The sequence below is a fragment of the Chelonoidis abingdonii genome, chromosome 5 (assembly GCF_003597395.2).
Source record: "Chelonoidis abingdonii isolate Lonesome George chromosome 5, CheloAbing_2.0, whole genome shotgun sequence".
Taxonomy (NCBI): Eukaryota; Metazoa; Chordata; order Testudines; family Testudinidae; genus Chelonoidis; species Chelonoidis abingdonii.
Genome location: NC_133773.1, coordinates 127320157 through 127334037, shown reverse-complemented (window position 1 = coordinate 127334037; position 13881 = coordinate 127320157). Strand labels below are relative to the sequence as shown.

Here is a 13881-nt window from a genome sequence, read left to right as displayed (position 1 = left end):
AACCAGGACCACCTTGCAAGCAGGCGGGATCTGGCTGTCTAAATGCTTTACAAACAAGTACTGTCTTGTGCTCACACTGTATGGAAGTACCCATCTTTACCCTCACATATATTGTGAGGGGCACAGCAGGCCACAATTATGAGAACAGTGTTGACTACACTGGCATCCAGACTGGTGTGTAAGCATCATTGAGCTTTCAGCCACTCAGACTTGAACTTCATGACCATTCGTTATCTATGCAATTTGTAGTTGAATTCCCTTTTTCCTGGGTCATTGATGTCAGGGGTACAGTTTCATGAGCCAAGCTAAGAGTGGGTCTGCAGGGTCTTCCAAAATAACTGTTGGCAAATACCCACTGTAGAGTGAGGCTTCGTTTCTATGGAATGAAGTCTCTTCCCCCCCGCCCCCCGAAGTTCAATCCCAATCTCCTCAGCACCCTGGTGTCATGAATCTTTCCTGTGTTTCCAACAGTGTTCATGAACTATGTGGTCCACTAAGCCCTGAAGAATGATTGAGTAGTAACCTTTTGGTTCACATATTCACTTGCTCCATTTAGTGGGCAAAGTATTGGGATACAAGTGCCATCAATGGCCCTTGCAGAGTTCAGAAACCCTATTCCCTGAAATTCAGCTATAATGTCCAGTACTTGGACATTGGACTATGGCAACCACTGGTGGGTAAATGACAACACTAATTGTCTAACAAATCTGTACAACCATGACCCTGACAGTAGACAGTAGACCCATACTGGTTTGCAACTGACCAGAAACCATCAGGTGTTGCCAAGTTCCACAAGGCAAAAACAATATAATTCTGCACTGGTATGGCTTGCCAAAATCAAGTGCTCTGGCACTGGAGGGTTGGAGAAAGCTCTCTCACATCTCCCTCAAGGTCTGCTTCCTCGTTAGGAAGTTCTGAACACACTGGCTCCTAATCCCAGGTTTCCAAAGCCATGTGATCCTACCGCATTGTGCTCATTCTCCTGGCCCAATAGCGGTCATCTACCATGGGCATACCATGGCAATAGCAGCAGACATCATATCTGTTCCACGGGACCATAGTGGATTGTCAGACACCTGCTCGGTCAGCTGTCTTTGGCTTGTCAAAAAGTTCTAGCACAATTCAATCCAATATCTCGCACTGATTGCCTACTGCACTGGAGAAAAATTTGTCCACAAGACAGAGCAGGAGCAGAACCACATCATCATTCACTTTCTCCACATCTTACACCCTGTTTGGCAGAAGGAAGAGGTGAACAGGAACTACCATCAGCAAATATATGAAGGCAATGGACAGTACCAATACCAAATAGCAAGGCAGTTCCTAGAGCTTCTCCTTTGATGCACAGAAACCTGAGATATGACCCTGAAATGATAGTGCTACCATCACATACCAAACAGCAGCAGCATGGATGGTGGTATACACATGTACAGCATATGTGGACACTCAGTACAGGTATGGGGTACATGCAGAAGCGTACCTGAGTATGCATGCAAGTATAGACATAGACATAATTAGAAAGTTTTTCCTAATATATAATCTAAATCTACCTTGCTGCAGATTAAGCCTATTACTTCTTGTCCTGTGCTTGACAGACATGGAGAACAATTGATCACCATCCTTTTAAAAAACAATGAGGAGTCCTTGTGGCACTTTAGAGACTAACAAATTTATTTGGGCATAAGCTTTCATGGGCTAAAACCCACTTCATCAGATGCATGGAGTGGCACATACAGAGGGAGGTATAAATACACAGCATGTGAAAAGACGGGAGTTGCCTTACCAAGTGAGGGATCTTTTTCAAAACAGCCCTCAATATAATTGAAGACTGCCATCAAGTTACCCCCACCCTCAGTCTTCTTTTCTCAAGACTAAACGTACACTGTTTTTAAAATCTTTACTCATAGGTTAGGTTTTCTAAACTTATTATTTTTGTAGCTATCCTCTGGACTCTCTCCAAATCGTCCTCATGTTTAAGTGTGGCATCTAAAATTGGACAATACTCCAGCTGAGACTTCACCAGCACAACGTAGAGCAGAACAATCCCATGTCTTCCACATGACACTCATGTTAGTATATCCAGTATATTTGTCAGCTCCACACTGCTGATTCATATTCAGTTTGTGATACACTACAACCTCCAGATCCTTTTTAGGAGTACTACTGACTAGTCACTTATTTCCTATTTTGTATTTGGGCATTTGTTTTTTCCTTCCTAAGTGTAGTACTTTACACTTGTCTTTACTGAATTTCATCTTGTGAAATTAGGCCATGGAACTCATTGCCACAAGGCCTAGAACTCCAAAAGATTTAAAGAAAGTTTTGACATTTGTGTGGATAACTAGAATATTCAGTTATAATAATAAAGACTAACAAAGAATATTGGAAGGGATATAAAACCTCATGCCTCTGGGTTTAAACCAATCTCTAACAACTATTAGAGGTTAGGTCAAAGTTTTCACAGGGGACACATTATCCTACGTCTGCGTACTACTAGTGTTTTTTGCATCTTACTCTTATGCATCTTGTGTTTGACAGAGAGATAGGATACTGAACTAAATATAAAATGTGTCTGTTCTAGTATGGCAATTCCTACATTCCTAAGTATAAGAGAGAGGGCTGCTGGAAGGCCATTTTCTGTGAGAGCTCCTTTCTTTTGGAATTTTTCTCCTTGGTCCAAAATAGTCTGTATTGAAAATCAACAAATACATATACTGCAAGGGTCATCTTTTTTGAGGAGAGAAAGCTTGCTTAAAGAGGTTACATTTAAGGTGTGTGTAATAATTCTTTTCATTTTATTTGGCTATATGGTTTATTTACTTATTTCCCTTTGATTTATATTGATGGTGTATGTACTTAAACGTTAGTGGCACTGAAGGATGAAATAGATGCCTCTTGTGGTCTTATAAATTAAACAAACAAAATCACCATCTTGAGAACACTTTTGGCATAATCTTCTGATGCCAACCACAGGCCATTACAGGGGCCTCAAGCATTGGTGCACCTCAGTCCCTCCTATTCTCTGCCTATGGCACACAATAGTTTAGACTCCTGATAATTTGGTTTAATTTCAGTTTTTGGGCTTGGGGTGTGCTGGTGGCTGGATGGTGCTGATGGCCTGTGATATACAGGAAGTCCGACTATATGATCTGGTGATCCCTTCTGGCTTTAAATTCTATGGTTATGTCTACACAGCAGCTGGGAGCATTCCTCCCAGCATAGATGGAGAGACTCACCCTAGCCAGAGAGCTGAAAATAGCAGTGAGGATGTTATGGATCTAGCAGCAGCTTGGACTAGCCATCTGGGCTCAGATAGCTAGCTTAAGTCACCACCCATGCCGCAACATCCTCGCTGCTATTTTAAGCGCACTATCTCAAACAGAACTAATGTGAGTCTGTTTAACCAGGTGGAAGGCAACTGCAGTGTAGATACACACTATGATTTGGAAACAGCCTTCATTAGCTCTCACGACTTCAGTATCTGTGTGAACCCCATTTAGCACACATGATCCTAAATCATGGGAGTGCCTCTGTTACTGAAAACAGCACCTCTGATGGATTCGGTGTCTAATAATATTTAACATATGAAGCCTTCTTATCTTTTTCCATAAATAGACTCTGACTTTACTTTTAATTGAAGGTAAATCACAAATATTTTTTTCATTCACCATATCACTACATAGGTACAATTTTTTGTTATGATATTTTGCTACAAAAAACTTACCTGTAATTCACCAGCCAGGCCCATCATTATACTGTAAAGTATCTTCAAGTTTAGAAGCAAGTTCTGATGCTGATTTAAAAAAAAATCAAGAATACTCAATTACTAATATAAAACTGTTAAGATTATTACTTCAATACTAAGCGACTAACCAACATGAAAGCATTTTTTCCTTGTGCATCTACTGATGCTAACTCCTACATATCTAGTAATATTCTTAGGCTACTGATAATCACATTTCAAGAGTTCCTGGGGAAGAAATGATCTGGAACATTTAGAACTTAATGTATTCCTTATTTTACATGCTGCACCTGGGAACACAATCTGAGCATGAAGATTGAAGAGGTGTATTTACTTTTAAGAGATAATATTGTAACTTTGTGCTTTTGATACTAGTTAAAGTTCTTGTAGTAAAGTGATCATGACAGGGTTAACTGGGTTGGCCAGAATATTATGGGATGGAGCCATGCTCCTCCCCCATGCCTTACTTCCTCTTTTAGTCCATGGGACTGTTCTCCCCACTCTGTTGCAAAGCAGTTAGATAGGCAGTAAGTCCCCAGCTTGCAGTCCAGCAAGTAGATTTATCTTTGTTGCACTGAGCAGTCCCTTTAAAAAAGTTCGACTATCAAGTCTACAAAATGGAAAGTTTCTTACCTGATCACTTCCATTCTGCTAGCAGTGTCTGCCACAATTCTGTGACTTTGGGCTGTTCCCCTCCTCTCTGAAAAAATGAAGGCAGTTCAGAGTTGCAGCAGAGTTCATGCTGCCTATGCTCCCTTCTCCAGCTACACACCAGAAGAGTCATTCCAAAGCTGTGTAGAAACTCTTACAATATGATTAGTAACAATAGTGCCAGTCAGTGAACTACGTACAGTAGGCTACTGGACCACAAATTGTAGACAAAAATAAATGTTGTCCTTTGGCTACTGGAATCATATCAGGGATGGTAGAATTGTGGGAGACACTGCTAGCAGAAAGGCGATTATCAGGTCTTTTTATGTCTTTTTCCACACATTTCATTCTGTAGCCCAGCGTCTCAATTATATGATGCTTGGGAAGTAACAAGCAATGAATTATAAGAAAGAAAGGACAAAAAAAACCCTCAGACTGAAATAAAGAACTCTCTGAAAGTACATGGCAAGTTATTTTTGTATAACCACAAGCAGCACCTTCATTCCAAAAGAGGCCTCTGCAGAGGATAGAAAATCCATCTTACAATGTTTGATAAAGCTGTTGACAGAAGACCAGGTTGGTGCCCTTCAGATTTCCTCAGCTGAGGCATACATCCTTTCTGCCCATCATATTGCTACAGAGGTCTTCAAAAATAGATGAACTTGATGCCATGTATGTCTCCATTACACATAACTTCATCCATCTGGCCAGTGATAGGTAGAATGCCAAAAGGTTTTAGTGCTTTGGGTGAAAGGATACAAACAAGGAGCTTGATCTTCTCATCAATTCATCCCACTTGAGGTAGCTCTTAAGTGCTCTACATAAATCCAGAATATGCTACAGATTTTCTGTAGGACACTGGAGTTTTGAACAGAATAATGGGAGGATCTCTTACTGTGTGATATGGAAAGAGAAATCTCACCTTTGGTAAGAAAGATTCTGGTGTCCTTGGAACCAACTTGTCATCATGGAACACAATGTGTTCCTGTATGGATAGAGCTGCCAACTCAGACTTGTCATGCTAACATAATAGTGACCAAGAAGCATGTTTTGATATATAAAAAACAATGGCATAAATGTTGTTAATGGTTCAAATGGATGGGTGCTTAGGGCTTTTAGTGCCAGTGGTAAATCCCACTTAGGAAAGACTGACCTGACAGCAGGTTTAGACAGTCTGACAGCTCTGAGAAATCATGAGACTTGCAAATTTTCAGTTAAGGACTCACTATGGTGCTGACTCACTATGGTGCTGGGCTGTAGTCCCTTGTCTATACTGTCCTGAAGAAAATCCAGAATAGCTGGAATTCCAGGGTCCTTGGGATTTCTGTTTGCTTGACTCCAGGAGTTTAACCATGACCATATGGAGGCATAGGCCTTTAATGCTAAAGTCTGTCTGGAGGCCAGCAGAGTGCAGACCATCTTGGATGATAAAATGACTGCTTGTGCTTTCCTCTCAATAGCCATGCAATCACATTGATTTCAATTACTACTCAGAATACGAAGTGTACAGTGCTCACTTTATATTATTATTATTACAAATATTTGCACTGTAAAGATAAAATAGTATTTTTCAATTTACTTCATACAAGTACTGTAGTGCAATCTCTATCATACAAGTACAACTTACAAATGTAGAATCTTTTTTACATAACTGCACTCAAAAATTAAGCAACATAAAACTTTAGAACCTAGAAGTTCACTCAGTCCTACTTCCTGTTCAGCCAATTGCCAAAACAAACAAGTTTGTTTACATTTACAGGAGATAATGCTGCCCGCTTCTTATATACAATGTCATCTGAAAGTGAAAACAGGCCTTCACATGGCACTGTTGTAGCCAGCGTTGCAATATCAGGTATGCTAAGCATTCATATGCCCCTTCATGCTTCAGCCACCATTTCTAGAGGACATGCTTCCATGCTGATGATGGGTTTTGCTCAATAACAATCAAAAGCAGTGCAGACTGATGCACGTTCATTTTAATCATCTGAGTCAGAGGCCACCAACAGAAGGTTGTTCTTCTGTTTTGGTGGGTTGGGTTCTGTAGTTTCTGCATTTGGCTAGCCTCCCCGAGTACAAATCTACCTGGAACCAGTGGGTACATACACAAGAAGGCTAGCCCATGCAGCCACTCAACATTGCCCATGCTACTGTGTCTACACTACTATTTTTAGCACATTAGCTTGAGCAGAGCTAGTGTATGTGTGCATGAGCAGGGAATCACACTCCTAGCTCCAAGTGTAGAGACAGCCTTAGTGTCTTTCATCTCTTCTACAGCATCACCCATTTTTTTAAGTAAACAGATTTTCCTCCTTAAAATGAAGATCTTCATTTTGTGAACAAGCCCTCACAGACAGACAAAAAGTTTTTAACCAAGAAAAGTAGTTCAGGGTAACTATTGTCACCTCATCCCTTGCAGAAGTGTCCAATATTTTTAATTAGATGATCTATACAATTAATTTCCATTAAAACCAATGGCACTGATCATCAGATTATATTGCAGAGCTTTACATTTTGAGAGGCTGTGTGGGTAGGCTTGGTTGAAGAGGAGAAAATTACTTGCCATTCTGGGATGGAATTTATGAAAACTCTTCTCAGTTAATCTAGTTGGATGTAAAATGTTTCCCCTCTGTTGACTGCTTGACTAGACTAAAGTTAAGGTTAAATAAAATTAGGTAGGGTAGAATAAAATTAACAATCTATTATCACTTGCTACTCCTAACCACCAAAATAAGAGAGCTGTGGGAAATGCAACAAGATGTGCCGGTACTGATCTCATTTACCATTTTTAATTTCTTATTTCCTTCCCTTGCTTGGCTGTACTCTGTATTTTCTCCCTCAATATCTTTCACTAAAATTTTAACATTTTTCTTCTTTTTGTGGAAAGAGGAGAATCCCTTGCCCATTTTTCCTTCTCCTTCCTGGGAGTATTTTCTATTGTCAATTACCTCTCCTCTTTTCACATTTTCATTTTCTTATACTCTGTCTTCTTTCTTAAATGATATTCTCATCCTGTATATCCGATTCCCATGCCCAGTATTCTCTCCATATTATTTTCTTCCTGACTGTTAACCCACCATATTCCCTCAACTTCTTATTGCCCTTTTCCTCCCTGGATATTCTCTCATCTACTTGCTGTGTTCTTCTGTCTTTTACTAACCTGCCCACTTTTTCCTCCTATGACACACTACTTGATTATTTCATTCCTCCCTTTGCTTACACTATACCACTTCATTCCCTTCTCTGTGTGCCATGGGATAGAGAGTGAAATGCAGCAGTGGTTCACATGGAATGATGTAGTACAGAAGCAGTCACAAGCAAGGGAGGGGATTGGCACAGAAGACAAAGAAGAGTAAGTAACATAGTAGCCAGAACGTGGAAACCCTCAGAAGGCAACAAGACAGCTACACAATAAATGGGAGGAAATAGTGGAAAATTGCCATTCTGACTAAGCATGCACGCACCTTGCAGGGCAAGAATATACTTTTTAAAAATGAGTACTTTAGGATACCTAATAAGAATTTCAAGACATGTCTATTACTACACATTCAATCTGAATGGTCCACTAATTTCAGTGAAGAATTTCTACAGCATCAGTCAATAAAATGCCTCAGATAAGCTAGATGTTTTGGAATTTTTTAAAGCATTCTTACAGGGTATACAAGAGACAAGACTGTTTTAGTGATATCAAAAGTAACACTTCATTTAGTGTGGACACAGATTGAGATCTGAATAGTTCTTAACTCTCTAAACTCCCAGAATAATTAACACATTTTGTGAAGCCCAGTGTCTCCAAACTATCTCAAATTTTTGATGAGACTACACAGTTGTGGCCCAAAATATGAACCTCAAACCCTTGGCTACAAAACATTGTCCATGAAACAGTTTTACCAGCAGAATCATGATTTCTGTGGAACATTTCTATTGCAGCAGGGCTAACAATTAAGAATTCTATTTTTTAAAAAAGCTTTATTAAAGAGACAAAACATTTCTATTTTTCTTCTTTCATATTGCTGGTGAAGAGCAGCAACTACAATTTCACCTGAAGTTGATCGAGCCAAAATGGCTACATCAGGAATAGCAGAATTTATTGCAGTAATGCCTCCTTCATATTTAGAAATTGGGTAGTAGGTAGTGATATATTCGATGGTCTGTCATGGGGAACCACACTCACACACCAAAGAGTCCTTGATTTTCCATTTGTGCATTAGACATCCGCATCTACTATGGCTGGTTCGAATTTGGTTCAGGGTTGACCAAGATGACCATGGAAGGTCAAAACCCATGAACCTTCTGTGTGGGATCTGGCAAATGGTGCTTATTTTTTAAGTCTTGTTTAGCCCAAGCTGCTTTCCAAGCCTCCTTCTGATCACAGCCTGATTGCATGAGGCTAAACAAATGTTCCCAGAAAGGCTTGTGGGATTTATCACGTTGCGCGGGAGGGACGGGGGGGTGGCATTGTAAAGGTCTTGGTGAATAAGATGACATCTGTTTCCTGGATTCTCTGAGCTTTGTAGAATGTTGCAGCAGTTCAGCATACTGGCTGGGGAGTGATGTTAGACGGGACAGGTGGCCATGGTGTTGGAATCAACATAAGGGTTCCCGTGATGCACTGCATCACTGTATTTAGCTGTGTATCCACAAGTTGTGTGTGGCTGCAACTGCTCCATACCGGTGCACAATATTCAGTTACTGAATATATAAGTGCTACTGCAGATGTTTGCAACACTGATGCTGAGGCACCCCAGGTTGTCCTGCTAGTTTCCGGATTATGTTTGCTCTTATTTTTATCTTTGCAGCTACCTTGGATTGTAATGGCAAGATCATCTGCATATCCAAATTTTCATGATTTAGTTGGAGATATGTCACTTATTTATATATTAAAAAGGTTTAGAGTAAGTAGAGAGCCAAGTGGTAGTTCATTGTCTGTATTACAGGGTCAGCTGGTCTTATTACCCAGGTACACCCGCAGGCTCTGTTACTCAGCATGGTCCAAAGCGGGTGAAGTGTTTGGTAGCAAGGTATAATTTTAGCAAGTTTCAGCATCAGGCCCTTAATCCATACAGTATCATACGCAGATGACAAGTAAACAAATACTGCGTCAGTCTTTAAGGGTTTTTTTTTATAGCCAGCCTCAATGTGAGTTGTGAGAGCCAGAACTTGGTCACAACAACTACGTTTTAGCCAGAAGCCTGCCTGTTTGACAGGGGTAATTGGCTCAGTAAAAGGGCATATTCTTTTGAGGATGATACATTCAAGAAGTTTATAGGTTGTATATAATAGAGAAATTGGCCTATAGCTTCCTGCTTCATCAGGTGGCGTTCCAAACTTTGGAATGGCAATTACAATTGCCTCACACCATATATTTCTTCCAGAGTGGAAGATAGCAGCCTTCACAGGGCCCACTCTATTGAGAATTCACAACAAATACCATCAACTCAGTGATCAAACATTGCTCAGCAATCTCCCGGTCATCAGAGCAGCAACTCAACAAAATTTCTATCATACTGAGTGTGACAAATTCACAGATTTTCTGTGTGCATGTTGTGTATTGTACATAAAGTTCCCCTTGATTCCATGGCTATGTAGTTTGACATTTTTCCAAGATGCCATGAAATTCAGCATTTCTGGCATGGAATTCACCATTTTGCTGCAGTCAAGCGCTAAACATTTTGGTTTTTGTCACCCTACCAGCACTCTGCCTGAAAATGCATCTTTCTTTTCAACTTACCTCACAAAGGAGAATTAATTAGATTTTGATGCAAGCACCCTGCACTATTCCATGGAATAAAGCAACAGGGTATTGGAGATGCTGGGAGTGAGAGCTGGAGTCCAGCTTGCAGCCAGGGAGGAAGAGAACAAAGGAGATTTCATGGTGATAACATTAATTAATATTGCCATGGAATTTAGTGTTTGTGCTGCAGGATTTAGGATCTACTCATGGGGAATTTGGTTCCATTGGCCCAAAGAATACAACAAGCCCTGATTATTTTATACCAATTCTCTGGCATATATTGCTAACCAAGACAACCCTTTCCTCTCAGAAGAAAATCCTGCATATACTTTTCTCTATTGTACCTTGCAAAGTATCTAAATATCTTTACTATTTCACTATTTGGTTTATCTGACTATTAGTCTCTAAAAACTACTTACCAATGTATTTCTCAAGGAATCTGCATTCATATTCACTGTTCTCTCTGAGACAGGCTCTCCAAAATGCTTATATATCAAATATTCAAAAGAGGGAACAGTGTCACTGGGGTTTATCAGCCATGCAGCAATCCTTGGATCTAACACAACACAATCAGCCACTAAAAAAATAAAAAACTATTTTAATCATTCATTTCTGATTTAATAAAAAATGGTTACTGACCTTGTGTAACTGTTGTTCTTCAAGATATGTTGCTCACGTGCATTCCATATTAGGTGTGTGCGCACAGCATGCACCATTGCCAGAGATTTTTCCCTCAGTGGTATCCATCAGGCCAACTAGTACCCTTTGTTGCCACGTGCTTATGCGCTGGTACAAAACACCTCACTAGCCACACAATCTCTCAGTTCTTTCTTGCTGGTTTACTCCAACATAGGGGTGGGAGGGTGAGTCATGGAATGGACACGAGCAACACATCTCAAAGAACAAAAGGTTAGTAACATTTTCTTTTCTGAGTGCTTGTTCATGTCCATTCCATGTTAGGTGACTCATAAGCAGTACCCCAAGAGGTAGGCTCAAAGTTCATGGACATGCTTGAATCTGGCATTGTCTCTGGGCTGTTGGGTGATGGCACAGTAAGATGTGAAGGTATGTACCGATAACCAGGTTGTGGTCTTGCCCATGTCCTGGACTGAGAGCTGTGCAAGGAATGCTACTAACAAAGTCTGGGCTTTTGTGGAGTGAGCAGTTAAGCTGACTGGAGGCGGGACATTTGCCTGCTTGTAGCAAGCTTGAATACAGGCAGTTATACACGATGAGATCTTCTGGGCTGACACAGGTAGCCCTCTCCTCCTTTCTGCTATCGCTACGAAGAGTTGTATGGATTTGTGGAATGGTTTAGTCCTCTCAGTATAGAAAGTGAGGGCACTCCTAATGTCCAAGGAGTGAAAATGCCATTCCTCAGAGTTCTCGAGAGATTTTGGGAAGAAGTCTGGCAGAAAATGGCCTGGTTGCTATGGAACTGACACACCACATTTCACAGAAAGGTCGGGTGGGGGTACAGTTGGACCTTGTTCTTGAAGAACACTGTGTAAGGTAGTTCCAACATAAGGGCTTTGATTTCAGAGCACAGGTGCCAGCTTCTAATTTACCCCAGGGAGCTCAACCCCCACTCAGCCCCAGGCCCCACCTCTTCCTACCTCCTTCCCTGTTCCGTGATGTGCAGGAGGCACTGGGAGGAAGCGGAAGGAGTTGATCGGTGAAGGCTGGCCAGTGGGCAGGAGTGGGGGTGTAACCTTTCTGCCCATCTGAGTTGAAAGCAATAAGGGCCAAGTTCAGTATCTAGGGGTTCTGTTTCAATAACACAATGCAAAACCAGTTCGAGCCCCAGTGACCTGAGACAATTACATGCCACCCCTGGGCACCGATAAGAGGCAATATTTCCCTCTCGCAAGCACGAGTGTGAGAAAATCATTTTAATAAAGGAGGGAAACAATGTAGCATTATGTTGAAGAAACACCACTGACAGGATTCATAACACAAACCATGAGCAAAAGACCCACCTCCAAGTAAGTTTGGCAGTGTCCTTTTCCCTGCAAGGTCTTAAGTCCAGCAATGCAAAAAATCACCCAAAGTCCCAAAAGTCCAACACCCCAAAAGTCTCTCGAGTCCAGCAACCCAACAATTACCCAAAACATCAACAACCCAAAAGTCTCTGTCCCTGGTCAGTGCAGCCCCAGAGTTCAAAAGTTTATCTGCAGAGTTTTACCTCCCAGCCTGAGTGGCAACGAGGGGGGGTGTTAAAGGGTACCTTACATGGTCCAAGGCCAACTGCCCCGCCTCTCTGTGGGGTTCTGCTGCAGCCTTCACCACGATCCACTCCACCAGCCACTCCGCTCCAGCCGTCCTGCCAACTGCTACGCTCCGCCAGGCGCTCAGCCATATATCTTCTGGCCCCACCACTACTTAACACAGCACTCAATGATTTCAGCCCTTAGTAATTTTAGCTCTTTAGTGATTTCAGCTGGACGAGCACAAGTCCATGGGGCCGGATGCACTGCATCCAAGGGTGCTAAAGGAGTTGGCGGATGTGATTGCGGAGCCATTGGCCATTATCTTTGAAAACTCATGGTGATCAGGGGAGGTCCCAGATGATTGGAAAAAGGCTAATGTAGTGTCCATCTTTAAAAAAGGGGAGGAGGAGGATCCAGGGAACTACGGGCCAGTCAGCCTCACCTCAGTCCCTGGAAAAATCATGGAGCAGGTCCTCAAAGAATCAATTCTGAAGCACTTAGAGGAGAGGAAAGTGATCAGGAACAGTCAGCATGGATTTTCCAAGGGCAAGTCATGCCTGACTAACCTAACTGCCTTCTGTGATGAGATAACTGGCTCTGTGGATGAGGGGAAAGCGGTAGATGTGTTATTCCTTGACTTCAGCAAAGCTTTTGATACAGTCTCCCACAGTATTCTTGCCAGCAAGTTAAAGAAATATGGGCTGGATGACTGGACTATAAGATGGACAGAAAGCTGGCTAGACGTGGAGTGGATCAATGGCTCCATGCCTAATTGGCAGCCAGTATCAAGCGGAGTGCCCCAAGGGTCAGTATTGGGGCCAGTTTTGTTCAATATCTTCATTAATGATCTGGAGCAGTGGTCCTCAAACGTTTCATCTGGCAGGTGCCAGACGAAGGACCATTGCAGCGGTGGAGCACCCGCCGAAAAGCCGCCGAATTTCGGCAGCATTTCAGTGGCGACGCCTCTCGATGACGTCACTTGTCAATGGCAAGCGGTGTCATCGAGAGGTGTCCCCGCCGAAATTTGGGGGCGATGCCTCTCGATGACATCACTTGTTGGCGACAAGCATCGTCATCGAGAGGTGTTCTTGCCAAAATGCCGCTGAAATTCGGCAGCATTTCAGCAGGTGCTTTCCCGGGGTTCAGGACGTGGGCGCATTAAGATGCACCACGTTGGGGACCTGATCTGGACGATAGCGTGGACTGCACCCTCAGCAAGTTTGCAGATGACACTAAACTGGGAGGAGTGGTAGATACGCTGGAGGATAGGGTTAGGATACAGAGGGACCTAGACAAATTACAGGATTGGGCCAAAGGAATCTGATGAGGTTCAAGAAGGACAAATCCAGAATCCTGCACTTGGGATAGAAGAATCCCATGCACTGCTACAGACTAGGGACCGAATGGCTAGGTAGTAGTTCTGCAGAAAAGGACCTAGGGGTTACAGCGGACGAGAAGCTGGATATGAGTCAACAGTGTGCCCTTGTTGCCAAGAAGGCTAACGGCATTTTGGGCTGTATAAGTAGGGGCATTGCCAGCAGATCGAG

The 13881-nt window shown here is 42.2% G+C and overlaps 1 protein-coding gene across 1 annotated transcript in view; it reads right to left on the bottom strand.

The window, feature by feature from the left end:
* The window catches only part of POLN (DNA polymerase nu), a 215930-nt gene that overhangs the window by 178906 nt on the left and 23143 nt on the right, over positions 1–13881 (bottom strand). Inside the window, exons 4-5 of the mRNA XM_075066754.1 lie at positions 10544–10701; positions 3725–3793 (exon numbers count right to left, since the gene is read on the bottom strand). Coding sequence (XP_074922855.1) covers positions 3725–3793; positions 10544–10701 — 227 coding nt within the window. The remainder of the gene's footprint in view (positions 1–3724; positions 3794–10543; positions 10702–13881) is intronic.